A 27,063-nucleotide genomic window follows, 5' to 3' on the forward strand; every position below is an offset into this window, starting at 1 on the left:
ATTACTCTTAATAAAAATAGCTATATTCTCCTGACCACCATTAAGGCAAAAACGGGGAAGGGAGCTCCTTTATTAGTGTCAAAATATTTAAGAGAATTAAAATTTTAGTAAATGGTAGCAAATTACCGTTTATTAAAAACTGTTGAAACAAAGAGGCCATATATAAAAATGGTCAGATTAGTGCCATAAATAGTAATGGTCAAATGTTCAGTTATTTTTAATTTAGTTGTGTGCATTTTACGTTTTAAAGACAATATCCTTTTTTTAAAGAAACATGTATTAAGACGATACCAAAAAATTATTAATTCATGAATAATTTACGTTCGCTTTATATTACTCTTATTAATTAAAGTTCATGTTATAATAATTATTACAAGAATTTAGCTTTTTTCGTCAATTTAAAGCATGATGAAGTGTTATTATTTTCTGTCAGTAAATAAAATCGTATTGTTTTGAAGTTAGTAATGTCGAGGAAAATGGTTCTGCCTTACACTGATATGACCTATGTCAGTTTTAAATTTCTCAAATAATGTTAAATAATTGGTAAATAATTTTACCTCCGCATACTTTTTAATTTTACAGATGGTTTAATTTTTTAAATTTGAAGGCGTTTTTCTAAAAGGGTATTAGTAATGGTTTCGCAACTTTAAATTGTGGAAAACAGCCACCATAGATTAACAGACCGACCATAACCCGTTTTACGGGTTGCTTTTTGCTAGTTTATTTTATTAGGTTTATCGAGTGAAAGTTGTGAATCGGTAGGCTTTCCTGAAAAACAATTCTCAATTTTGTCATTTGTTACGTCTTGGACAATAGCGCCGATTGCAGTTTTATTTGGAGTTATTTTTGAACGATTGAGTGGAAATATGCCTTTATTTTCAAAACCACTACGTGCATTTTCCGCTTTAAAGCCTTTATTTGCAATAAGGTCTTTCATCATGGCTGGAAACTGCTGTTTACTTAAACTTGAATAAGAATTTCTAACCAAGTAGGTTTCTACCATTCGCTTCCATTCCGCCTTTACTGTTTTAATAACTCCAACATCTAGTGGTTGCAAAAAATGACTTTGGTTCAGATGACCTTTTTAATTCAAAATTAATGTGAGATGCATGGCCGTCTAAAAATAGAATTTTAGATCCTTGAAGTTTATTTGCGTGAATTAAAAAAATTGAACGAAACCTTTCTATGAAATTTTCGCTTTCCATCCAACCTGATTTGCTGGTAGAATAATAAACATCAGAAGCACCACCTTGAACCCAAGCTTTCATCAAATTTCGACCTTTGTAAACAACTTGATACGTAGGAAATTTCCAAAAGTATCGCAACAGGTTAAAATTGTAGTCATATGCTTTTCATTTGTTGAGGCAAGTTGTTTTGGAATTTTTATTCCTTTTCGACAAACAATGTTGACTTTACCTTGATCGATTTTCAATCCACTTTCATCACAGTTGAACACATGAAACGGCTTTTCATTTAAATTATGCTCTCATAAACAGCGTCAACTTGGCTGAACCATTCATCGATAATTGCTGGTTGCGAAGACACCGCTCTTACAGCTTGCATGCTAGTAGCCTTTCTTTCACATACATTTTTCGCATATTTTTTTATGAAACTATTGTACCACTTTCTATTAGGTTTACCGGTCTTGAATAAATGAGTTTGTTTAGATTCCTTCAAAAAGCTTTCGACCACAGTTAAAGAATCATTTCTTTTTAAGCTGAAGCCAATTTCATTCATAAACTGTACAAGTTCAACTATAAGCCTCTCCGTTACTTGGCTTATTGCTCTGGGCCTACGAACACCAGCAGCTCCATTTATTCCTTTTAGTCTGTAAAAAATAATTGTTTTAGGAATGTTATAACATAAAGCGGCTTCTGAATATGACATATTATTGATAGCCTCAATACAGAGTTTAATTTTTCTTTCGTGATCTTCATTTTTTTTCATTTTTGAGATTTTTTTTTTTATTAATAAACTTAAAAATATACAAGACGTTTGAAATACAATGAAAAGGTTAAAAGCGTTTATTAGTTGCTAAGTTAATGTCGTTAAAATACTATTGTTAAATATTGTGGTTAATTACTTGCACATAAAAACGCTAACTTTCGCAAAAAAAAAGTGCTTTCTAAAATCTGTTCGGAATTTGGGAAAGGTTTTAATTATGCAGAAAAGTACTGTTTTTAAGATATCTTACGAAGTATTGCTAATTTTTGACTTTTTTTTTTTTTAGATAAATAATCACCTTCAAATTCTACATCGAACAGTACGCAATTTAAATTGTCTTTTTTTTTTTTTTTTAAGTCGGTTTTCTATTGTTGGTTCTTAAGGGTTTTAAAAATTCTTTTGCTGGCTATTAAAAAATTTAATGATATCAAGATATATTTTGAAAATATTTTTTCATATTCTCATTACCATAGTCTTCCAATTTATTAATCAGTTTTCCTTTTAAAATTCCCACAAAAATAAAAGATGTAAAAATAAGTGAACTAAAGCTGTTCGGAATTAGGGAAATCTACGGTATATACATTTAAATTTCTTCAGAAGTGTTTTATAAGGGGTTACCTATTTTACAACTTTTTTTATTATCATTGATAAATTATTTGTGTCATCATCAAAATCCCTTTAAGAAACATTTAGAACTAAAATGTAAAATCAATCCGTGTACATAATTTATGCCAGGTTACAATTATAGCATATATGCCAGGTTACAATTATACCAACGATTGGTATTTAACAATGTTGAAACCTGTTTATCTCAGCAGACTTTCTTACGGCTCTTTGTTTTCTGCCATCGATATGATCAGTAGCTCCTGCGAAATAGTGAATAACTGCTTTTTGGATGTCACTTTTGGATGTATCTTTGGTTGGACCATTTTTTCTTAATGCTCCTATGAGTAAACATCATCCTTTGTAGTTGAATACAACACATTACTTGTTACTAAACATAATATTAAGAATAGAATATATAGTATGTATGTTATCAAAAAATGTATGATACATATAAGTTTATATCTTTAAATGCTAATAATTATCTCTTAAAGTTTAACAATAATCCTTTCAAGTTTAAGATATAAATGCATGTAAGAAGACCTTAAATTTTTTCATAATGAATTATATAATAAAAATCTGAATAAAGAAATCTTTAAATCATCTACTATACTTTTTTATTAATATTATATAGTGTTATACTTACTATTATTTGAAATTTTTGATTTCTGCACAAGCATGTAATAAATAACTATGTTGGCAGCTTCCAACAGTTGTAAGTTGGCTAGCAATTACCATTTTAGACCTGTATAATAACTAGGTTTCTTTGGTCTAAATTTAAAACTTTAATTTTCTTCACTGCTATTTAACAAAATAAACTTAAACAAACTAAAAAAAAAAAATTATACTTAGTCTTACTGAGATCTTGTACTTTATCATATTTATTCTAAAAAACGAAAAAAAGAAAAGGTAATATGCAACAAATTATTCTAAGAATATATTTTGTTAACCAAAAAATATAAACAGCTATTCACGAAAGTTTAAACGATTGCAGAATTTTTATCAAGTATGTTTGGTTTTTGTTTAATAAAGAAAACTGTAAAATGATATCGACTTAACTTTTTTTATTTATTAAAGAAAAAGTAATTAGCTTTAAAATGAATATCAACATGTTATAAATATTTTAATATTAAGTTAGAAAAAAGCTATTACAAAAAATCTCATAGGAAAAATAAGAAGCACAAAAGTTTAAACGAATTGCAACATTCGAACAAAAAATGAAAAAAAAAAGCGAAATTAATATTTGAAGTATCCTCCTTTGTTTTTATAGCAAAGATAAACTCGTTTATGCATTGATTCAACTAATTTCATGCACATCACGCGAGGTACCTTCAGCCAGTACTCATTCAAAAGTTGCTTTAAATGCTGAGTTGATTGAATTTCATGGTATGTCAGTTGATTGTCGATCCAAGACCAAATATTTTCGATTGGGTTGAGATCTGGTGATCTAGGGCACCAGGGCATCACATTGAACCTTTTTTTTCAAAAAATATTCTTTGATTGAGTGTGCTGTATGAGCTGAAGCCCCGTCTTGTTGAATGATGAATTGCTTGCTTCTGCCATACAAGTGTCTGATTGATGGAACTAAACACGTTTCCAATGTGTTCTTGTAGGTGTATTGATTAATTCGGCCTTCATACAGCTCACAGAAGCCTATACCTTTGTGAGAAAAACATCCCCAGATGCCAACCGAACCTCCACCGCCTTGTCGACGATGTTGCAAAAACCTGTCTGAATATTTCTCAGTTGCAAATCTTTTGACATAGATTCTTCCCTTGCGGTTTACAACTTGAAAGTTAGCTTCATCACTCCAAATAACTTTAGCCCACTGTTCTACAGAACAGTCCAGCCTTTCTTTGGACCACACTCGTCTTTTACGTGGTTTTTCTAACGCAATATTCAGCAAATGTAAAGTATTTTGCCTATTTGAACGTTTGTGTGATTTTTTGTCCGCCCCATACCAATAACTTGCCATTTGATGTCACTAGAAACTGTTTTTTGACCCATTTGCACGCAATTGAAATTAATTTGAAATTCACAATATTTTAAGTTGATTTTTAATGATTTAAAAGCTGCCTGATGATGTTGTGATGAATTTTTTGATTGAAAAACTTCTCAATTATTTACTAACTAATTGATAAATTTGCTGCGAAAAAAAATTTCGCAGCGGATTTATCAATTAATTAGCAAATAATTGATCCTAAATAAAATCGTTTAAACTTTTGTGAAACCTCTTAATTTGTATCACCTACCTTTTAATGAAATTTCTGAGTAAACGGTAATGAGTCAAAACCTGCTTTTTGTTATTCTATTAACAAATTACCTATTTACCGAATTGGAAAAATAATTATTTTGATATCTATTTCCGTTAGGTTTTTATTCAAGAAAAATCGAAGATTACATTTGAAAATTCTGCAATCGTTTAAACTTTCGTGAATAGCTGTATTTATATTTTAAATTTATGTAAATATTTTTGCGAAAAAAATGTTATGTTAAATAAAAAAAACAGTTTTTTTATTTGAAACATATATTAAAAATATTTGACCTCAAGATGTAAAACTTCATTATAATCAGTTTTATAATTTTCACATAAGCGTTGGTTGATTCCGTCGCCATCTTGAGAGTCCAAAACTTGCTTCAAAAAAATTGCCGTAAACGCTATTCAGTTATGTTTTAGAGCAGTGGTCCAGTTGTGGCTAGCCGGCTCTGGCGTGCCTTCTGTGTAAATATATCGGCCCGTTATTGAATAACCATTACTGGCATGCCGCAAACGGACCACATTGCAGTTGCTATCTGACAAACCAGCTCTGGTGAATCTTTCACGGTACAACAATGGCTCATATCGGCTCCGGCATGCCATTCATAGAACTTTAATGGCCCGTAATGGATCGCCAGAACTGGCGTAGCCGGCACTGGCTTATACGAGCGCTGCTACTTGGGTATATATATATATATATATATATATATATATATATATATATATATATATATATATATATATATATATATATATATATATATATATATATATATATATATATATATATATATATATTTCTATATTATATTAAATATGATAATATTTAGTCATGTTAAATAATCAATAGATAAATAACATCATAATAGTCATATTAAATTATCTTTTATTTAAAATAAACTCTTACCCATGAAATGATATATCTGCCCCGGCTTTATGTCTTTCTGTGCAGTTATATGTACAGCAAGAATGCACCGTAGTTGAAGATAATCAAAAAGTGTAATGCAAATACAAGAGCAAACTTATCATCGAAAAAAGTTTTTTTTTTATTAACTATTAACGCCACAAACTGACGTCATGCGCAAACATTTTTTTTTGGCTTCAATTTGAGATTAGAATTATTTAGCGTAGGCCGGGTCTATAGTTTTTAATGGTCTAAGGTTGTGACAGAAACCTCTACAACCCATAAAACGTAAGTTGTAGAGTATCGCTAATACTTAGAGAAGAACTTTTTAAAAAATTTGATAAATCTATTCTGATATCAAATATTAATACAAACTAGCAATAAGCAACCCGTAATACGGGTTATGGTCGGTCTGTTACTTTATAGTGGCTGTTTTCCACAATTTAAAGTTGCGAAACCTTAACTAATAACCTTTTAGAAAAACCCCTTCAAATTAAAAAATTGAACCATCTGTAAAATTAAAATAAAAAGTATGCGGAGGTAAAATAATTTACCAATTATTTAACATTGAGTAATTTACAACTGACAGATCATATCAGTGTAAGGCAGAACCATTTTCCTCGATACTAAGTTCAACACAATATGTTTTTAGCTACTAACACAAAATAATAACACTTTATCATGCTTTATATTGACGAAAAAGTAAGGCTATATTCTTGTTATATTTTTTATAACATGAACTTTAATTAATAAGATTAATATTAAGCGAACGTAAATTATACATGATTTGTTAATTTTTTGGTATCCCCTTGATACATTTTTATTTAAAACAGGAAATTGTCTTTAAAACGTTAAATGCACACAACCAAATAAATTTATTAAAAATAACTGACAATTATTATATATGGCACTAATCTGACCATTTTTATATATATGTCCTCTGTTTCAATAGCTTTTAGTAAACGGTAATTTACTACCATTTACTAAAAATTCCTTTTGTTACTCGAAATTTAATTCTCATAAATATTTTGACACTAATAAAGGACCTCCCTTCCCCGTTTTTGCCTTAATGGTGGTCAAGAGAATAGTTATTTTTATTAAGAGTAGTCAAGTTTTTGATGAAGACCTTTTACCAGAATAATGAAATGTAAAACAATGATTTACGTGTATAAGAATTTTCTTTTTTTAATATAAGAATTTAACATATATAAAAATTTTTTCTTTCCTCAAAAGTGTTGCAAATGCAAACTAAGCAAATTAATTAGTTAAAAATCTTATAAAATTTAAGTAACTCGATATTTGAAAAATGCGCTAAACTACAATATTAACCACCCATTTAAAAAGATTCCCTAAATTACGTACAGCAAATTATTAGGCTTAAAATAGAGAAAACTTTAAAAAAATTGACCTAATTGCATACATTTATATCATTTTAACTGACCAAAATTTACAATAAAAGGTAATCAGGTTTCTTTTTATAAATCGTATAAATGCGTCAATCGTAAATCCTAAAGAAAAAAAAAATGGAATTATGATACTATAATTACAACAACAAAAAAACAAAAAAAAATAAAACACCACATAAAAACTGAAAATCGATTTACCTATTTATAGTAACCCATTTTGACATGGCAGTTAATATAAACATTTATCGAAAATCTAACAATAAAATCTGTTTCAAAGTACAAAAGGATTAACAATAGTATATATATTTATATAAAAAAACCAATTTAAGATATAAATTGCATTTTTAGCATTATGTTGTCTTGGCTTTCAGTAAATAAATAAAAGCAGTAAGTACCAATAATGAAACAACCTATAATTCATTTTTTACAATAGTCACCAACATGAAGGTGTCTATTGTTAAAAATGAATACCAACACAAAACATCACAACAATAACATAACAATAGAATATTTACATCCTTGATCCTAAAATCCAATGAAGATAACAAACCAAATTAAAATATGAAAGGCAAAATTAGAAAACCAATTTAAAGTTAACTATATCTATCTTTTTACTAAACATATAAATACATAAAAGTATATTTGTTTTTATGTTCAATATTAGTTATTCAATTACTTCAAATTTAGGACATGAAAACACCCTAGATTTAAAGATCAAGGTTGCATACTCTCATACACATTACGCTAAACATTAACAGACATTATAATATTTTTTTTTGGAGAATAATTAAAAAAGGCTAGACAACACAACCTAGCTCCAAAGCAGGTTGACAACACAACCTAAGCAGGTTGACAACACAACAAAGGCTAGACAACACAACCTAGCTCCAAAGCAACTCCGCCTGACACTAAATGCTGCCAAGTCACAACTCTGCTATAAGTACATCGCTTGGCTGGCAAGGTTATCAATCTTGCTCAACATAATGCCAAATCACACCACTTTGAAAACATGGAAACAACATAATTTAAACATATATACAACTATAAACAAATATGGTTTTATATAACACATTTGATTAATAACCTTTTCAATTTGATGAAGAGTAGCTTGTTCAGCTATTAGAAGTGGGACTGAGTGGTGAATGAAATCTTCCATCATAAAAGCTTTGCATGTATTCCAGAGATGTAAAGGATTGTCAGGTTCACAAAAGGTCAAAATAATTGAAAACAACTGTCTAATTTGCTTTGGCATATGTGTTAAAACCGCCTCAGAAAGAGTATTCTGCCATTCAGTGTCATCTTGCAACAGGCCTTTCAAAACACATGCTTCACAAAACGTTTCAAGGACAATACCATTAACAGTATGCACATCCTCCCAAGATGTTGCTCGTTTTGCTTGTAAAAGTAACAGTCTAAGAAAAAACAATTCTCCAGTTGGATTAACTTTATACATTCTTACTATCACCTTATTACCACCCCTTTATCTAACCTTCCATTTACAATGTTTATCATTAAATATAAAGTGATAAGGAATGTCTACATACGAATAGCAATGTACTCTTTCGTTTTCAGTATTTAACTTAATCCATGCCATTAGGTGCATATCACGCTGAGCTGCACGATCTAAAGCCATATGTTCTGCTCTTTCTCTAAAATACAATAATTGATTTTCAGGTATGTGTTTACCAAGTCACAGCACTTTAAAAACACGGAAAGAACATAATATAAACATATGTACAAACTATAAGCACAATAAATGTATTTAAATATGTATATAATGTTAAATATATACTAAAATAAATAAATACCTCATATACATATTTAAACACATTTTTAAAACAATTATGTAACACATATTAACACATACACAAACAGTAAAAAAACACTTTACATTATCATAAAAACACATTGATAAAACAACTATAAAGCACTTATTCACACACACATACATATCAAAAAAGCATATATGCAAACAATAAACGTGTGCAAACAAAAATTCTAAAAATGATGCAAGAAAATTTAAAAAGATACAAAATATATATTTACAAACAATTCTCTTTACCTTCTTTTTTTTTCTCATAAGAACTGTAATCTTCATAACAACATTTAACCTTTACATACAATAACATGTGACATGCATTGTCAGTGTTGGCACAAAATTTTAATTTATTTTTCTAAATTTTCTAAAAAAGAACAAAAATAGTTAATAGCATCACAGAAATTCCAAAGTAGTAATAACCATTTTATGGAAATAGCATTAGTATAACTTTAAATAACTTACATACCCCTGTTTTCCTTCTAAAAAATAAGATAATAAAAACAAAACTGCCAAATGAAAAACTAAAACAAACAAAATATAAACGATTTAAAAAATTAAAATCCTTTCTACTTTATCTAATAAAAATTTAAATCCTTTCTACTTTATCTAATAAAAATTTAAATCCTTTCTACTTTTTCTGATAAAAATTTAAATCCTTTCTACTTTAGCTAATAAAAATGTATATATAACTATTTTATATACTTACTTCAAATATAATATGATCTTAACGATTATCATTTCTCTTAATATGATTCTTTATGTAATATATCTAAACTAATGATTAGATTTCAAAAGGAAAAGAGTTTCAGCTCGCTGAAGAGATCTTTCTCCAATGGCCGCGTGCATTTAGAGAACGCGCTTTTTCAAAGCCTAGTAACTAATGACGAAACGACGTTAAACATTAAACATTAAACGTTTCTGTGCTAATTATATTAAGAAACTTAAAAGCTTAAAAAAGCTTAGTTTATCTGAAGTTAAACTAGAAAAAAAATCAAAACTAAGCTTAAAAAAAGCTTATTCATGTTTATCTGACGGTAAACAGTAACAAATTTAAAATAAAGATTAACAAAGCTAAAGGAAACCATAGCGACGTTTAGCAATAGCTTTAGCAATTGTTTCCATTGGGATTTCTTTCTAGGCTTTAATCAGATCTTTTTTTAACTCTTTAATCGATCGATGGGGTTTCATGCAAGCTTTTGTTTCTAGAATACTCCATAGCGAGTAGTCCAACGGGTTCAAGTCTGGTGAGTTTGATGGCCATTCTCCAATCTGTTCTGAGAGCTGATGTCAAATTTAATAAAATCGGGAATGTTCTCTTCCAGCCAACTTTGAGTCCTTTAGCTTTGTCATTAACATTATAATTGGCACAGCAAGATATCGGCGTAACTCCAATTCTTCCCTCACTTTCAATTGATGGATAATTGATAACATCGGTACAGGAATCAATAAAATTTCTAGTTTCGATATTAATTCCTCTTTCTTCGTTTGTAATTGAAGTTGAGTCCATGGTTCTACAGTTTCAGATAACTGAAATAATATATTGTGTAAGTCGATAATTAAACAAGTTACTTGATTATCTTCAGGACTTTCTGAATAAGATATTGCAAACTGTATTAAGTCCCTTTCTTCTTCTTTTATGTTTACGTTAGAAAAACAGTTGTGTTGTACTATTTCCTTTATATGATCAATGTTTTCTTGTTGTTCTTGATTAGGTGCTGGCTTATTGCACATAAATTCTTCGCAAGCTATAAATGCTGAAGTTATAACGCAATCATCATCGTCTGACATATCAATTAAATTGCTCATTTCTGCTTGAAGTTTTATTAATAATGATTTCAAAAAAAATCACTCTAAACATTTCAGACCAGTTTTTCTATATTACGCAATATGTGGTCTAGACCATCCCCAAATAGGTCCGGATTTTTTTTTTGCAATTTGTTATTCCCTTTAGTGTTCCTTAATAAGCATGTAGAGTTTGATAAAATATTAAGAATCTCATATGGACCCAGCTACGAGAAAGTCATTTTTGCACATTTCCTATCACCTCTCTTAAGATTTCTTAAAAGTACTTTCTGACCAACACAATACTTTGATGCTGTTGCATGCTTTCTGTCATAGTCAGTTTTTTGTTTCTTTTGTGAATAAACAAAATTGTTCATGGCTTTTTCTTCAATTTCTCTTTTCATTTCTAAAGATTTTTGTAAAACCTCTTTATTATATGTGACCCATCTGACCAAAACCAGTCGCATGTATAAAATTTTAAGTTTTGAGTGTGATACATATTTGAAAAGGTATAATATTCTGCTTTAAAATGATGCAAAAATTATTGCTCTAGCTTGACCCTAGCCAAAGTTATGAGCAAAAATGTAACATCTATATTAAAATTTTAAAACGGAAAAAAACGCGTTTAAAGGGTTGATGTCATAAAATAGAAAACTCCTTAGCAACCATGCATGGATTTTATTCAAATTTGGCACACATCTACTGTAATACATTTGCAACAAGTCCTGAAAAAATTATTACTGTAGCTTGATTACTTTTTATATTATAACACTTTTAGTACATCGAGAAAATTAAATTATTATGAATTTTTTAATTTTTAGATTTTTAAATCTATTGACAATATTTTAAGCAAAAAATATACCTAAATCTTGTTTATAAAAAATTTCATGTGCTGGTTTAAAAGCAAGCATAACAGAGTAAAAAGTGAAGAGTTAAAACAAACATTAAAAGTTTAAAACAAAAATAAAAAAACAGTTAAAAGTCTAAACCACGCCCTCGTGCACCACGACCCGGACCTCGATCTCTAGGTCGCGTCTCATTGACAGTTTTTTGTTTTTTACCAGATTCACTGTCTTGTTTTGATCGTTTTCTTGAACGTCCTCTTGTACTTTGTACCTCTGTCAAAACTTCGTAGTCATCGGTATTGTTGTCGTGTTCCAGAGGTACAGAAGTCATCGACTGAAAATTGTCATCGCGAGGAATTATTGGAGCACCAGAATTAGGTAAAGGACAAACGACATCTTACAATGAATCCTTGACATATTCACGAATTTGATTGTACAAATACCATTGCCGCTGTAATGGAAGTCCTGGTGGTACAAAAGGTTGCGCACCCTGTCTTGGCAAATATGCCACCGTTTTCCGCAAAAGATCAAATTCAACTACTTTAGTGTCTGTTGAAATTTTGGCAAACAATTTGCCAGGTTGCTCAGCATCAAATCGGAAGTGATGAAATTTTTTAATTCCTGGGAATGGTTTAAAATATGGACTCAGATGCTGCTGCCATTCTCCAACCTCGACAAATGATGTTCCATCTTCCTTACCAATCAGCTATGCTGGGTTTATACAAGCACTTTCGTTCACGACCATCTCAAATTCCTCCAGGTACGACACAGCGTGGCGTTTGAATGCCCGCTTGAGTAGCCCAAAACATCCATCGGGTGCAAATTTTGTGTGCCCTACAATCATAAAATTTAAATCGATGGTTTTGTGGAGACCAGTGCACACTCTCCAAGCACAATATCACAAGACAAAACGACTTTTGTTTTGTCCCGAGCAATTGTCACAATGCAGTTGTGCATATGTTTCTCCCAAACCAAAGGTTTCAAAAAAATGATCCAGATAAGAAATCACAGCATTTGAACCCTTAGAGATGAGATGAGCTTCATCAATAATATAATTCATTTGCTTAGGGATGCCTTTACAGCAAACGCCAAACAGGCCAACTTTCCTGGGAACAAAAAAGTACAGTGGTCCTGGCTGGAGGGGATCACTAGGCAAATGAACCTGCTGTGCAAAATCAAAACTGTAGTGCATTGAGATCGGTCGACTAGAAGGAATATTCTTGTGGAAACAATCAAGCTGATTCGCTCGGCAGATTTGTCGAGATCGAGCAACCATGTCGTTGTATAGTGAGCGTTCCTGGTGAACGATTATCAAATGCTGCTCCTGTTTTTTTAAGTCGATCTGATTTTTCATCTTCAGGAGTGTTCACTCCTCGATAAATTAAAGTATTGTTCTTCTAGCATGTCCAGCACAAATCAGTCATTGGACTGGCAGTGAAAATGAACGGCAAAAGTTTCATCCATGTATCTCTAAACACGGACTCAGACATCACTCTATAATTTTTTTCCGTTAAAGCTGCAGCGTAAAGTTTGTAAACTTTAATTTTTGTTTCCGACGAAGGCATAAGCTTAACGTCCTCTTTTTTAAATCCAGGTACCCGTCCTGGAAGCACCACAGCATGATCCTGAGCATAGTTGTTGATAAATGCAACCGTGCGTTGCACATCTTCAAATTTATAGGCTCTGCTCTGGTGCTGACGACCTCCCGATTTTTTTTCATTAGGCACCAGACCAGGTTCCTTGTACTACTTAAGTATACTTGTTAGCCGATCCTGGTTAATTTTATGAAGAAATTTGAATGTGTCACGACACACAATGTTGCCTTCGATCATGTATGTCGTTCGCTGATGTTCTCTTTCTTTATTGTCAGCCGCTGTTTTTTTGGATCGACAGATATGAAGCGATAAATAAACCGTCCACGATATTTTTCCAAGTAGAACAAGCATTTGATCTCTTGGTGACATGTCATCCATATCCATCCTTCGACGAACCATTTCTTCTGGTGAAAAGATGACATAAGATGGTTGACCCTTAAAATTCTTGCAAGAACATCTACAATAAAAGAAAATAAATTATTTTATATTTTTGATACCAAAATTTTCAAAATTGAAAATCATTTACAGTTTGTTTCTTCCAAATTTTCTCCATAGTTGATGTTTTATTGAAAACACTCATTTCCAACCTATAGCAGAATAAAGATGAGAAAGGCATCTGGCCACAAAATATTTCTCATTTCAATCAAAAACTTAATCCTAAAAATCACAAAATATGTAACTCACCATTTTCCTCATTTTCCGACAAACTAGACAACCTCAGTGCTCATGTGGGTACAGTAAATACAGCTGACTACTAAATATCCCTTTCCTACTTTACAAGGATAAGAACACAACTGGTCACAAACTGAATAATTACTATGTGCTGCGTATAGAATCAGACATTTTTTAATAATAATTTTTAAACACCTATAACAAAATGCCATTATTTTTTGTGCAATTTTAATATTAAAATTTGTTTACCTGAAAGCTTCAGCTTGACTAAGTTCTTCATTCTCGTCCGTAACGATCTCTGGAGTAACTTGAGCATGTTCTATTGCCAGTTCAAAATCATTTTTTTTCATATCAACTTCATCCTTCTCATCATCAGTCAGAAATTTCGGATTCATGGTCTGCCATGGCAACTTCATCATCAGAGCTGTTGAGTTCGTCATCTATTCGATCTGTCCAGAGATATTCTTCCCATATTGAATTCAGCTTGTCTGTGTCAGACTTTGACGAATTTAGCATCTTAGCTATTGCTATACTATTAATACCTTGATGATGAAGATGGCGTTCATACTGACACTAATGAAATGACCCAACCAATCCTCATTCTAAACATCACAGCTTCTTCAAGCATGGTTGAACCTACTGGTGATAAGGAAAAAACTACTACCCGAGTGAATGATTGGTTTAATAAGCCTCACCTGAATGAACTGACAACTTTCTATAAATATCTCCCACATCAGCCTGAAACACGTCACTTTAATACAAAAATGGTATATAACCGTCCTGAAGATGGTATGCAGCGTATGTTTCTTTCATTTTCAGAAGAAGAAGAGTGCCTGTTTTGCAGTGTTTGTTTCGCACATGGAAATGAGAAGCAGAAACCAAGTTCGTTTGTAACAGGTTTTAACAGTTGGACTCATATTCATCAACGTATTGTGGAACACGAATCGTCAAAGAGACACCAAGAATGTGTCGAGGCTTATCTACATTTCTCTGCTAATCGAACCATTCTAGATATGGTACAAGGTCAGCAATATAGTCTACGAAAACAGCAAGTTTTACATCGTAGATTGATCGTGGACAGAGTAGTGTCAATTGTCAAAGTGATTGGTAAACGTGGTATGCCATATCGAGGTAAGGCTGGTTGCAAAGCCGTCAATGTTTTGGCTAACGACAGAGTGGATCATGGAACATTTCTTGAAATCGTGATTCTTGTTGCGAAGTACGATGAAATTCTAAAAGCGCATTTGAAGGAAATTATCGACAAAGGCATGCTGAATGATAAACAGGATAAAAGGAATAGAGCTAACAGAAATACTTTCATTTCCAAATCTACTGTAAACCAAATTATATTAGGAATCGCTAAATTAATGAAAAGTGCCATTGCTGAAGAAGTACAACAAGCGGGAATATTCTCAGTGCAACTTGACACAACTGAAGATGTAACACAAGCGGATAAATGTGCGATAGTCCTGCGATACGTTGCCGACAAAGTTGAGGAGCGACTTATTGGTGTTGTCGATTCACATTCTGGAAAAGGCAGTGATCTGTGCAAATTGATGTCAAATGTTTTGAAACAAAATGGCATTGATATTACTAAATGTGTGTCAGATAGTACTGATGGCGCGTCTAATATGGCCGGGGCATACAATGGATTTACTACATTCTTAGAAAAAGCGTCTCCTGGACACATTCACACATGGTGTTATGCGCATGTTTTAAATCTGGTCGTATGTGACGCCACCAGCAGTAATGAAGCTTCAATGACACTTTTTGGTATACTTCAAAAGGCTGCTATGTTTTTTCGTGAGTCCTACTTGAGAATGGACCTTTGGACTGATCACATGAAAGAAAAAAATGGCCAAAACATTCACAAACGACTAAGTGTTATCGGTGCTACTAGATGGGGGTCCAAACACGATGCCCTTCAAAAGTTTTTTGGTACGTTTTGCGACAGTAAAGGAGCATTATACACAGACGTCGTTCAAGTACTGGAAATAGCAGTCTCTTCCACTAAATTAAGTGTTGAAGCACGCTATGATGCGCAGTGTCTATTAACGTCCTTATTGAAGTATAAGACTGTACTGACGGGATTTGTATATCTAAGAATAATGGAGTCAACCACACCACTGTCCAAATACCTACAGACGTCTGGATTGAATTTCATAAAGGCGTTTGAGATGGTTAAAGTAACTATTTCAGAAATTCAGACTCAATCACGCAACTTTGATCAAGTTAAGGTGGCTGCAGACCACTTCATTAATGTGTCCGCAACCATTCTTGACGAGAAAGAATGTGATTGTGTTATACAGACAGATTTGCCAATGGTACGCAAAAGAATAAGAAAAGTAATTGCTTCTCGGTTTATTGTTCTCTGAAGGTCGTTGTCTAAAGTTTGGTTTTTTTTTAAAATTTTGTTCTATTTCCTTCCAAATTGCATAGCATTTCCTATGCTCAAGACTATTCTCATGTTCAGAAATTTTGGTATTCTGTAAATACCCAGCCAGCCAACACATAAGGGTACCATAAAGGACCCACACGGGATTTGATGCAGGATCCATATGGGCAACCCGTTGCTAGCCCAGCGGGAAATGTAAACGGGTTCCACACGGGTCCCATACGGGCTTCCCGCTGGGAAAACCATATGGTTTCCGTATGCAGCCTATTTAATTAGTTCATATGGTTACGACTAGGAAAATTTTTATTTAGCCCAAAAGGAGCCTACAAGTATCTGAAATCTCATAAGCGTGATACTTTTTCATTTAATCTCTGCCTTAAAGTCAATCAGGAAGAAGTCATAAAGAACAAGAAACGTAGAAATACACAACAAAATATAACCTAAGCTAATTATTTTTTTAAAAAAAAGTCACTAATAACATTAAACAAATTTGTCCAAATTTTCTGAAGGTGTTGCATAAACAGTATCGAGTTCAGTCGAGTTAACGTTATTAGCAAATTTAGCAGATCTACGACTGTTACTCCCACGATCCCGTGAGTTGGCAAACCATGTTCAAAGTTCACCTTCGATTTCCTTTTATGTGCAATTTTTTGTGCTAGGATTTCATTTAACGGCACCTATTTTTGAAACAGAAAAGTATTATTAAAGTGCACGCACAATTATATATGTATATATATATATATATATATATATATATATATATATATATATATATATATATATATATATATATATATATATATATATATATATATATATATATATATATATATATATATGCTCTACAAATATTATTGTATAAACTAAATTTATACTCACTACAAAGAACTAAATGAAGTGCATTTGTTTTAAAAGCTTGCTTTCCTTTTTGCCCTGTCAAATTGAAGCTGCGAGCAAGAAGGCTGTCTAGCAGCATGGGCATTGACCTCATTATGAAAGTCCTTAGATTTTCTCCACCAATATCAGCAATATGTTTAGCCTAATAAAAGTTTGATGTAAGTTATGGTACAGAGGTATAAAAAAAATAAAAAAATAAAAACATAAAAATTTGTTAAGAACTGTAGCTAAATGCATCCTCTTGGGTAGAAATTACCAGTGGTGTGCTACAAGGGTCAGTAATTGGACCACTCTTGTTTGTACTTTTTATAAACGAACTGCCTGAAACTCTAAAAAATTTAACAAAGCTATATATTGATGACACCAAAATTATAAATTAAATGCTTTCCAGTTACTTTTCTTTCAGTGTGTTTTAATAGAAAAAGAAAAGGGAAAAAGAAAAATAATTTAAATAAATTGATCCCTGCCCTAACCCAATCTCTTCTCCCTCATCAGACGATGTATGTAGTGAAGCCCTCGCCTATTCCTAAATCAGTGTGATGTCATAGCGCTAACAAAGTACGCAGTACAACTTTTATATATATATATATATATATATATATATATATATATATATATATATATATATATATATATATATATATATATATATATATATATATATATATATATATTATATATATACATATAAATTTATTTTTAATTATATAACTTACATAATTTTGAATAATTATAAAAAATTATTATTTAAAGTCAAATACGGAGTCATTTATTTAAGTTAACAATTATATTATCTAAATTGCCTAATACCTGCTAATAGCTTATCATCATTTGTTGGACAGGTGGTGATTTGTTGAAAAGGTGATGATTTGTTTTGAACAGGAGCAGAGTACATCAATATGCTTTTCGATTGGGAATATTTTGATACTGAATTGTTACATCTACAAGAAAAAATTTTGAGCTCAATACCAAACCAATAGTTTAACTTTAAAAAGTTAACAATAAATAAAAACATACATATATATATGTACCAAATATATTATAACTGGTTTAACACTGGCATATGTACGGGTAATAAACTGAAAATAACAGATTTTATAACTGGATATTTTTTATTTTTAAAAATTATTTTCTGTTCATTATTAGCAAATATTCCAGTGTTATAACAGTTTTTTGCAGATTTTTGAAAATCTGATTTTGAATACTGTTTGTAGTAGACTTGCTTGTTTTTGCTTTATAAACTTTTATACTTAATGAACTTGAGAAAAAAAAAAAGAATATCTGGCATATCTGGCAAAAATATATGGTACACCTCATTATATTGAATACAGTCATTTATTAGATAATTGTATCACTACTTCTCTATTTTGAAGTCTAGTCTTTCTGCTGGTGAGCTATCAGAATCAAAATTGCCCAACTCAATATCACTTCCATAACTGTAAAAGAAGTCTAATAACGTTGAAGTATAATGGGTTGGTATATAAACTTGATTTGGTATTGGTTAGTAGTAAATAAATAGTAAATGAAAAAAAAAGGAATGTATCAAATACTACCATAGACAAATTCAACGCAATAATAAGTAAAACCTCTTTCATAACCAGTTGACCAAAGTAAAATCCCAAAAAAAAGTTATTACTGATAAAAAAAGGATGTTACAGATTCAGTAAATTCTGTGGCTCTTTCTGAATGAAAGGCGGAGCAGGTTTGTCTACTTGAGTTACACATATTGTATCGTTTTTTCTTTTTTTGTGCCATGTTTTCTTTTTGCTTTATAAAATCAACAAAATATTAGAATGGTTAACACTGCCATTTTTATGCCTTATTAAGAATAGAGTAACAATAATAGATAGAAAATAAGAAAATAACCAATTCTTTATAAAATTAGAAAACACCTTGAAAAAGTCTGATCATAATCTTTTTCTTCATTTTCAGAGGAACTAATCATTTTGCATCTAAACAGTTTTATAAATTATAAATATATATATGCAAACATGGATATTTAAAAAATTATTAAATTATTAAATTACATAATTAAAGTTACCTTCTAACACGCTTTAATGCATTTTCTTCTGACGTATCAAGGTTGGAGGTGTCCTCTGCTCTTTTCGCTGTTGAACGTGCTTTAGTAAGACTCTATAAATAAATTAAAAAGGAATGCATAAAAAACGTTATTGTTTTAAGCAGAGGTATTTTTTGCACTGAATCATAAATAGGATATGATTATAAAAGAATAACATTAATTTTACCTGCAATTCCAAGTATTCCAGCAGTAAATAAAGGCCAATCCACATCTGGATGCATTAAATTATTTTTAGCTTTTGCAATACCTGCCGGTATAGCAGTCTAAAGTTAATCCCGTCAATAAATATTCCCGGAGTATTTATTTCCTAGGAAATATGTACTCCGAGAGTATTTTTATCCTAGGAAATAATTACTTACGGGAGTAATTATTTCCTGGGATAAAAATACTCCCCCAGGATATAAGTACTCCCCTAAAGTTGAATTTTGAAATATATAAATATAACACTGAATTTGAGGTGGCGCGTCGCATCTCTCTGATGCGTACTGATTAAATAATTTTAAGCGTAACAACATTGGTTAAAAAACAGATGGTTTTTACAGTATTTTTACATTGAAAAGAGGTTGCATCTTTTATTATTTTACTTCCTTTAAAGTTTTCAAAAATATTATAAAAATACCGTGGCACCTCCAAATTTTATCAAGAGGATATTTTTTCTTTCTACTTGTACCGTTTTTTTTGGTAATCGGCTTTAATCGGCATTTTATTGGGTTTCCCATGGTTAATTTTTTATTTTTATTTTAAACAGTTATATCTTGTAGTATTTAGAATCCTTATGATTCCTTGGGATTATCATGAGAAAATCCCTTATTAAAAATTTCTTCCTAATTTTTCTTTTCTAAAAAAATGCTAATACTGGAACCCAGCACTATTTTTGGCCTGCGGTTTTGGTACAAAAAAATAATTAATAGATAAAAGTAATTATTTACAGTTTATAAAGTTTTAAAGTTGTAATTATTGTGTTTGAATACAATATAAACAAAAAAAGTTCTTTTGAGGAAAAGGTAAAAGATGCTGAGACTTTAAACATGATAACAAGTGTCCCCGCATTTTCAATACATCAAAGTTCGTTTCCATAGGTGATTTACCTGCTAATAATTCGGCTGCAAAGGCAACAGCAAACAATCCACAATTAAAATCATCTGTTTGTTTTTGTACAGGCAGAAAAGTTATAAGTAAGTCTTCATTACTATTAACATTGTTTTTATATAAAGACTGAACACATTTCAAAGAAACAGGATTCAGTGAATCATAAAGACTATCACAAATATTGACTCTTCCATTAGAACAAAATGTAAGAAACCAATGGCATGAACCATTATGCATAAGTTGAATATGTTCAGTATTAACTGGCTGGTATGGATTATTTGAACATTTTTGAGAATTTAGTACAGATTGGAATTCTGCATTTGGTCCTAGCTGTTTACAAATAAGCATTTGGGCAGCATCCATGATGTTGTCATTTAGCCACGAATTATGAGACAACAAAATCTGTTTATCTTCATTTTTAAGATGATAAAGATTTGGAAACTTTATCATCTTAAAAATGAAGATAAAATTTCTGCAACTCCACTAAAAGATCCAAATATTTTTAATAACTTTTGAATACTTACTTTTATTCTATTGTTCCGTTGCATTAAACTTGAGAGTTCGTGATCTTGAAATTTAAGGAAAATACGCGGAAGAAGAAACTTTTTTTTTTGTTGCAAAATGTTTTTAAATCTCTTACAGGTATGTTACAACGATTAATATGTTTCCGTAACAATAACGGATGTTTTCACTGCACTAATCAATATCATTTCAACAACTTCGTCAGGTAACATGCACCATAAACTTGTAACTTTTTCTTCAGTTTCAACACAAGAACTCAACATATCATTATATAATGACTTTTTTATTTTTATCAATGTATGGCTTAAGTAAAGTAATGTTGTATTTTTTCTTTAGAGTAGTATTTTTTTGGTTAACCAAAGTGCACAAGTTGTTTTTAGAAATTGAATGTACTGTATATGGACCAAGCCATTTAAATGAAAATTTTCCTCCTTTTCTATCTATCCTTTTTTGATTTTTTAAAAGAACTTTATCATTAATTCCAATCAAATGAGGTGCTTGATGGCGTTTATTATAATCTTTCTGCTGTTTATTTTGAGCAGTTTGAATGTTTTTGAATGCGGTATGGTAAACTTTTTCTCGTAAAGAAATAAAAGAAGTAAGAACTGCATCAAAAGTTTCTCTGTCAAAACTTTCAATGTCATGCTTTTTAATATCAACCATTCCATATTTAACATCTACAGGTAAAGTGGGTTCTCGATTATATAATAGAAAAAATGGTGAATATTTTGTTGAAGTGTGCTTGCTAACACGATGTGCAAATAAAATTCCTTCAATAATGTAGGGCCATTCTACAGCTTTTTCATCAAGAACTTTAACTAATGCTTCTTTTATAGTTCTATTCTGACGCTCACATAAGCCATTAGATTGGGGATGGTAAGCAGAAGTTACCCTTTGCTCAGTTCCTGTCATTGCATGCAATTTTTCGCTGACTTCATTTACAAACTCTCTTCCTTGATCATTAATTTGTATTTTAATGCACCCGTGTCGACAGGTTACTTCATATAAAAAGAGTGCAATTGAATCAGCAGTTTTGTTTTTAAGAGGTTTAGCTTCTGACCATTTTGTGAAATAGTCTATACAGACAACTAAATGTTTAAAACTATCAACCTCTGGCAAATTACAAACATCAATTCCAACTTGTTCCATTGCTTTACTTACAATTGGAATGGAATGCAGTTCTGTTGAAGAACTTATTATTCTACCATGTTTTTGACATTGATCACACTTTTGAATAAACTTTTCTACGTCGAATTTAATATTGTGCCAGTAAAACCTGCTAAAGATTTTGTGATGAGTTGCATCTCTTCCACGGTGCGAGGCCATTGCTTTTGCTTTGGAATTTTCACTAAGACCAAAATGAATGTCAGATATTATCTTTTGCTGTTGATCTTTACAAGCAACGACTAACTTTTTGCTACGGTATAGTAATTGTCCAGATAAAATGCTAAAATTTTTGCAAGCTTTTCGAAAATTAGATTTCTTTCCTTTATCAGCTTTAATTTCTAGAGGATAAACTTTTTCTTTAAGGTACTTTTCAATTGCAACAAAATCAACATGTCTCGCCATTTTTTATTTTAAGTGTGTGTAAAATTTACTTTCGATATTGAAGGAACAATTTTACGACAAGCGATGCATCGCAATGTCTTCAAATCCTTTTTCAGCCTTGATATACTACTAAGTTCACTTGGTTTTTAATAAGTTTAAGAACTTAACTATAACATAATACTGCTCAATTTACCACAAAACAGAATTTACAAATGTAAAATCAATTGTCATTAAAAGATTGCTTTTCGAATTTAATTTAAATGGTAATAAGTATTCTCATTGGGAGTACTTATTTACTAAAGGGAGTATTTATTTACTAGCTTAAAATGACTGGGGGAGTACTTTTTGACTAGGAAATAAGTACTCCGGGAGTATTTTTTTACAGGGAGTTATTTAAAGCTGCTACACCGGATTTAAATTTTTCCCATTTCGCCAATAGACTTTAACAGATATTTTACTTTTAATACTGGATGAAAGTGAATTGATTTCAACTCCACTTATCCAAGTTAGCGGCACATAATCTGTTGTATTAGTTTTATTGAATAAAACTATTGCATACATATTTACACTTTATTTGTGATACAAATACTATATCACAAAAATAAAATTTTATATAAATATTAGGGTGTCCCAAAAATATGAAGTTTTAAAAATAACCGAACTTCGTATTTAAATCACATAACATGCAGCGCATCCATTGATAATTTGCAGCATGAAAAAGATACATTCGTCCTCTTTCAAACGCACCTTCATTCATGAAAATCGGATGACTGATGTGAAAGTTACAGCCATTTCAATAAAAGAAAAGCACGTCCTAATGTTACAAAACGAAAATGGAACAAAGAGCGAATATAAAATTTTGTGTTAAACTTGAAAAAAAATTCGCTGAGACATACGAATTGATGAAAAAAGCTTATGGTGATGATTGTATGAGTCGTACTCAGGTTTATACGTGGTTTACACGATTTAAAAATGGTCGTGAGGATTTAAATGACGATCTGAGGCCAGGTCGTTCAGAAGCTAGTAATCGTGCTGAATTGGTGGAAAAAGTCCGTGAAATCATTGGTATCGATGCAAATTTTACTACGAGAATGTTGGCTGAGGAATTAAATACAAGTAAAAACACTATTTGGAGAATTTTAACTCTAGATTCGGGTAAAAGAAAGGTATGTGCGCGTTTTGTTCCACATGAATTAAATGAAGACCAAAAAATCGCTCGTGCGGAGCATTGCAAAGACATTGTTGAAACTGTTGAAAACGATCCAGACTTTCTTGATTCGATCATAACTGGTGATGAGTCATGGTGCTTTAAATATGACCCTGAAACTAAGCGACAATCTGCTGAATGGAAGTCTAAAGGCGAGCCAAAACCAAAAAAATTGCGTTTCCAGAAGTCTCGAATCAAGACAATGTTGATTACTTTTTATGATTCGAAGGGTATTGTCGACAAGGAATTTGTTCCAGAAGGTCGAACTGTTAATGGAGAATACTATTTAGTCGTTTTAGATCGTTTGTGGAAAAGAATTTGTCGTGTTAGACCTGAATATCAAGCAGGAAAACGACTGTTTTTATTGCACGACAATGCACCGCCTCACAAGACCAAAAAAGTGAACGAATTTTTGATGAAAAAACGGATTTCTCTCATCAACCACCCTCCATATTCGCCTGATCTATCACCATGTGACTATTTTCTATTTCTGCAAACCAAGATGAAAGGAGCATTTTACGATGATATCCCAGCCATTCAAGCAGCTGTAACAGAGATGCTGAAGAACATTCCTATAAATGACATAAAAAAATCTATGCATGCGCTGGTAGATCGTGCCAAACGTTGTATTGAGTCTGATGGAACCTATTTTGAATAAATAATAACTTTCAATGATGATATAATGTGTTTTATTTTATATCCAAAAAGTTCGGTTATTTTTGGGACACATCGTGTATTTCAGTTTTTGCTGAAATATCATTGCAGCTTATAAGCTTATTGTGAAGAGGCATAACTTATTATTATACCATCCGTATATACCATTGACCGACCATCCACCGACGATCGTCAGTGGATGGTCGGTCGGTGCTTATAATAGAAAAGAATATATATAATATGGTCATACTAATCACCGACCAACCACCCGGTATATATCTCATAGTATTATATATGGATGGTCGGTTTGTGAGTAAATATAGAATATTTGCTTAATATCTTATAGTACTAAGGTGATGGCTGGATCGTTGGTATTTTGTAAATATTTCGTATTATAAGATTTGAATCACACCATTTGTATTTGTATATATAGTTGATTGTTTTTATATTCGTCAGTCATGTTGTTATTTGCTTTTGTGGTTCATATTGGTTGTTAATCCTGATTGGTGTGTTAAAAGCGCTTGTAGTAGTTTGTATAATGCAGGGTTTCTCAACCTGGGGGTCGTGACCCCTAATGGGGTCATATAGCTTTTCTATGGGGGTCATGAAAGTATTCCATTTTATCTAGATGGGGGGGGGGGGGGGTCATTTACTTCTTGCATTTGATATAATTTTTTAAATATGCAGTATAGTTTATAATAATATTATTACAAAAAATAAAGTGTTGAACTTAAGATTATTGTGAAAACCAGATCAATCAGTAATAAGAAGCGTACACATCACATGACTTTGTTTCTTTACTGATTGGTCTGGTGTTGAATGTCATGAGTGATTATTTTTTTGACCTGAAACTTGGATATTTAACTGACATATTTTCTGAACTGAATCATCCTTATTTGCAACTGCAGGGCAGAGAAACCAAAATCATTTATTTTAGAGACACAATTAAAGCTTTCATCAGAAAATTGGCAAATTGCCACAGAAAGATAAAGTTAGAAAATGTTGCAATGTTTTCAAAATGTTCAGATATATTGGAGAATGGTGATATGATGCTATCTTCAGAAATTAAAGAAATGATTACTGAACATTTGAAGCAGTTGGCATCTGAGTTCAATAACCATTTTCCAGAGCTCTCAAATAAAATAGCAATATTGGTCAAAGATCCTTTGAATGCTCCCGTGACATGCATTCCAGATAAAAAATATGCTGCGCAGACACAGTTAATGCAGTTGCAGGAAGATGCATCTGCAAGATTGATGATCGAAAATGAGAACCTAGTTGCATTCTGGTCAAAAAATAGTACCAATTACCGATTGTTATCTGAAATGGTAATGCCAGTGCTATTGCAATTTGCATCAACTTACAGGTGTGAATGTGGATTTTCCAAAATGCTTAAGTTAAAGATAAAACAAAGAAGTGTATTGAACATTGATTGTGGTATGAGGCTAGCAAAATCAAAGACAAAACCAAGAATAGAAAAACTGTGTGCTAAAAAGCAACAACAATCATCACACTAGCCTGGTGTATAAATAAAATAAATAATTATTTTTTGAAATTGAAAATCAGTACTTTAATGTTTTTTGGGAAAATATATTCAATATTTGCTAGGGGGTCACTGTTTTCTGTTAATTCTTAAAGGGGGTGCTGAACTTAAAAAATTTGAGAACCCCTGGTATAATGAATGTGTTGATCATAATTTATATGCTTGTGATTTTGGACTCTTTGTGGATGCCATTCGACGATTCAATTTTCACATGGGGGACGATTATTATTTTCAAATACCACATGGGTTTAATCCTAATGGTCCTCAAAGTAGGAATAAAAAGGTTAACCCTAATAAAGTGTTGAAGGTGGTTCCTGGTTGAGATAATCAGATATTTGGTGTAAATGAGAAGAATTTTAAAGATCCTGATTCTGCTCGTATTGCCGAGTCTGTTGTTACTGGTTTAACTGATGCTTTGAATCCTAAAAGCGTTTTAACTGTTGTTAAAAGTGTTAAAAATGTTGTACCAAATGTTAAGATTCCTTCTATAAGTGATGGTAGACGTTAAATGAAAGATCTTGTTTTGCCGAAGAATGAAATGGGTTGATACGAGCGAATTGGTTTAAAAGAACTTGGTAAACGCAGACCTACTTATATATTGGAAGATGTTTTATATGGTGATTCTGATTGGAGTGGTTCTTCTTCTAGTCTTAGTTCTATGAGTTCAAACAGTTCTAGGTTATCTAATTCTAGTCGTGGTTGAAATGCAAGTCTTAATTGGAATTTTCATTCTCATTATCAGCCTGTTTCTTCTATTGAGTTACCTGATTATATGCGATTGAAAAGAATGCGTTATGAGTCTTTGTTTAACCCTAATGACATTCCTTTCTTGAAAGGCGGGTCTGTTTCTAAAAAGGTTGGTCAGTTTGAATTGATGAAGCCTGAGGAATTTCCTAAGTTTGTCGATGTCGATTACCTAAAATGGCAATGAAATGGGATTATGGAAAAGATATTGCTCCTTTAAATGAACGTTTGTTTTCTGATTATTCATTTAGCACTGCTGTTTTAGATGTTATTGACGACAAGAAGAAGTTTTGTACATCCAAGCGGAAGAAAAGGTTGGCGTCACCGAGGTTATCATTCTGATTATGGCAGAGCAGCCCCCAAACCAAGAACCTTCAGCGTCTCCAGATATCGTTATAGAAAGAAGTTTTGATCCGTCCAAGGGTTATTATGATGAATTGACTGTTGAGAAGAGTTTGTATTTTTATTGTAGTTCAACGTCTGGCTCTGTCAATGATATATATTATTTTCCTGTTCCTTATCCTAATTTATGGGCTGATCAGGATGAATGTTTTCTT

At 31.5% G+C, this 27,063-nt stretch overlaps 3 protein-coding genes and 2 pseudogenes across 10 annotated transcripts; 1 reads left to right on the top strand and 4 right to left on the bottom strand.

Moving 5' to 3' along the window:
• Positions 1-27,063, bottom strand: part of LOC149895014 (uncharacterized) — a 148,869-nt pseudogene that overhangs the window by 42,384 nt on the left and 79,422 nt on the right.
• On the bottom strand, positions 6,985-9,768 carry LOC149895021 (uncharacterized). 8 transcript variants are annotated; one of them, XR_016448076.1, is made up of 6 exons: positions 9,640-9,768; positions 9,177-9,412; positions 8,659-8,763; positions 8,199-8,526; positions 7,996-8,113; positions 6,985-7,216 (listed from the first exon to the last, which is right to left on the bottom strand). XR_016448076.1 is itself a non-coding variant. In XM_090074304.1 (6 exons), exons 3-5 carry the CDS (start codon positions 8,745-8,747, stop codon positions 7,344-7,346), a joined length of 441 nt encoding a protein of 146 aa, XP_089930430.1. In that variant the 5' UTR covers positions 8,748-8,763; positions 9,177-9,412; positions 9,640-9,768; the 3' UTR covers positions 6,986-7,216; positions 7,313-7,343. The 8 variants fall into 8 exon arrangements, 4 of the variants coding, with proteins under 4 accessions (XP_089930430.1, XP_089930422.1, XP_089930426.1 ...); XM_090074304.1 differs by lacking the exon at positions 7,996-8,113 and adding an exon at positions 7,313-7,367 and having other exon boundaries at positions 6,986-7,216; XR_016448075.1 differs by lacking the exon at positions 6,985-7,216 and adding an exon at positions 7,383-7,925.
• On the bottom strand, positions 11,691-12,836 carry LOC145183284 (uncharacterized; annotated as a pseudogene).
• LOC149895022 (zinc finger MYM-type protein 1-like) lies at positions 12,716-16,320 on the top strand. Its single transcript, XM_090074167.1, has one exon. The coding sequence runs from the start codon at positions 14,409-14,411 to the stop codon at positions 16,200-16,202; it is 1,794 nt and encodes a 597-aa protein (XP_089930293.1). The 5' UTR covers positions 12,716-14,408; the 3' UTR covers positions 16,203-16,320.
• Positions 17,908-22,919, bottom strand: LOC149895023 (uncharacterized). Its single transcript, XM_090077048.1, has 7 exons — positions 22,767-22,919; positions 19,355-19,462; positions 19,161-19,252; positions 19,012-19,071; positions 18,776-18,886; positions 18,478-18,555; positions 17,908-18,060 (listed from the first exon to the last, which is right to left on the bottom strand). Exons 1-7 carry the CDS (start codon positions 22,917-22,919, stop codon positions 17,910-17,912), a joined length of 753 nt encoding a protein of 250 aa, XP_089933174.1. The 3' UTR covers positions 17,908-17,909.

The sequence above is a fragment of the Hydra viridissima genome, unplaced genomic scaffold (assembly GCF_058129835.1).
Source record: "Hydra viridissima isolate aposymbiotic clone 2 unplaced genomic scaffold, HvirCarnegie_v1 scaffold_1, whole genome shotgun sequence".
Classification (NCBI taxonomy): Eukaryota; Metazoa; Cnidaria; class Hydrozoa; order Anthoathecata; family Hydridae; genus Hydra; species Hydra viridissima.

Coding starts and splice junctions, on each gene's coding strand:
- LOC149895022 (XM_090074167.1), top strand. CDS start 14,409: ATGACCCAACCAATCCTCATTCTAAACATCACAGCTTCTTCAAGCATG.
- LOC149895021 (XM_090074289.1), bottom strand. CDS start 8,747: ATGGCTTTAGATCGTGCAGCTCAGCGTGATATGCACCTAATGGCATGG. Junction 8,527..8,658: donor GAAAGAGTACATTGCTATTC/GTATGTAGACAT, acceptor GTTTTTTCTTAG/ACTGTTACTTTTACAAGCAA.
- LOC149895023 (XM_090077048.1), bottom strand. CDS start 22,919: ATGTATGCAATAGTTTTATTCAATAAAACTAATACAACAGATTATGTG. Junction 18,887..19,011: donor TATGATCAGACTTTTTCAAG/GTGTTTTCTAAT, acceptor GATTTTATAAAG/CAAAAAGAAAACATGGCACA. Junction 18,556..18,775: donor CCACAGAATTTACTGAATCT/GTAACATCCTTT, acceptor CTTCTTTTACAG/TTATGGAAGTGATATTGAGT.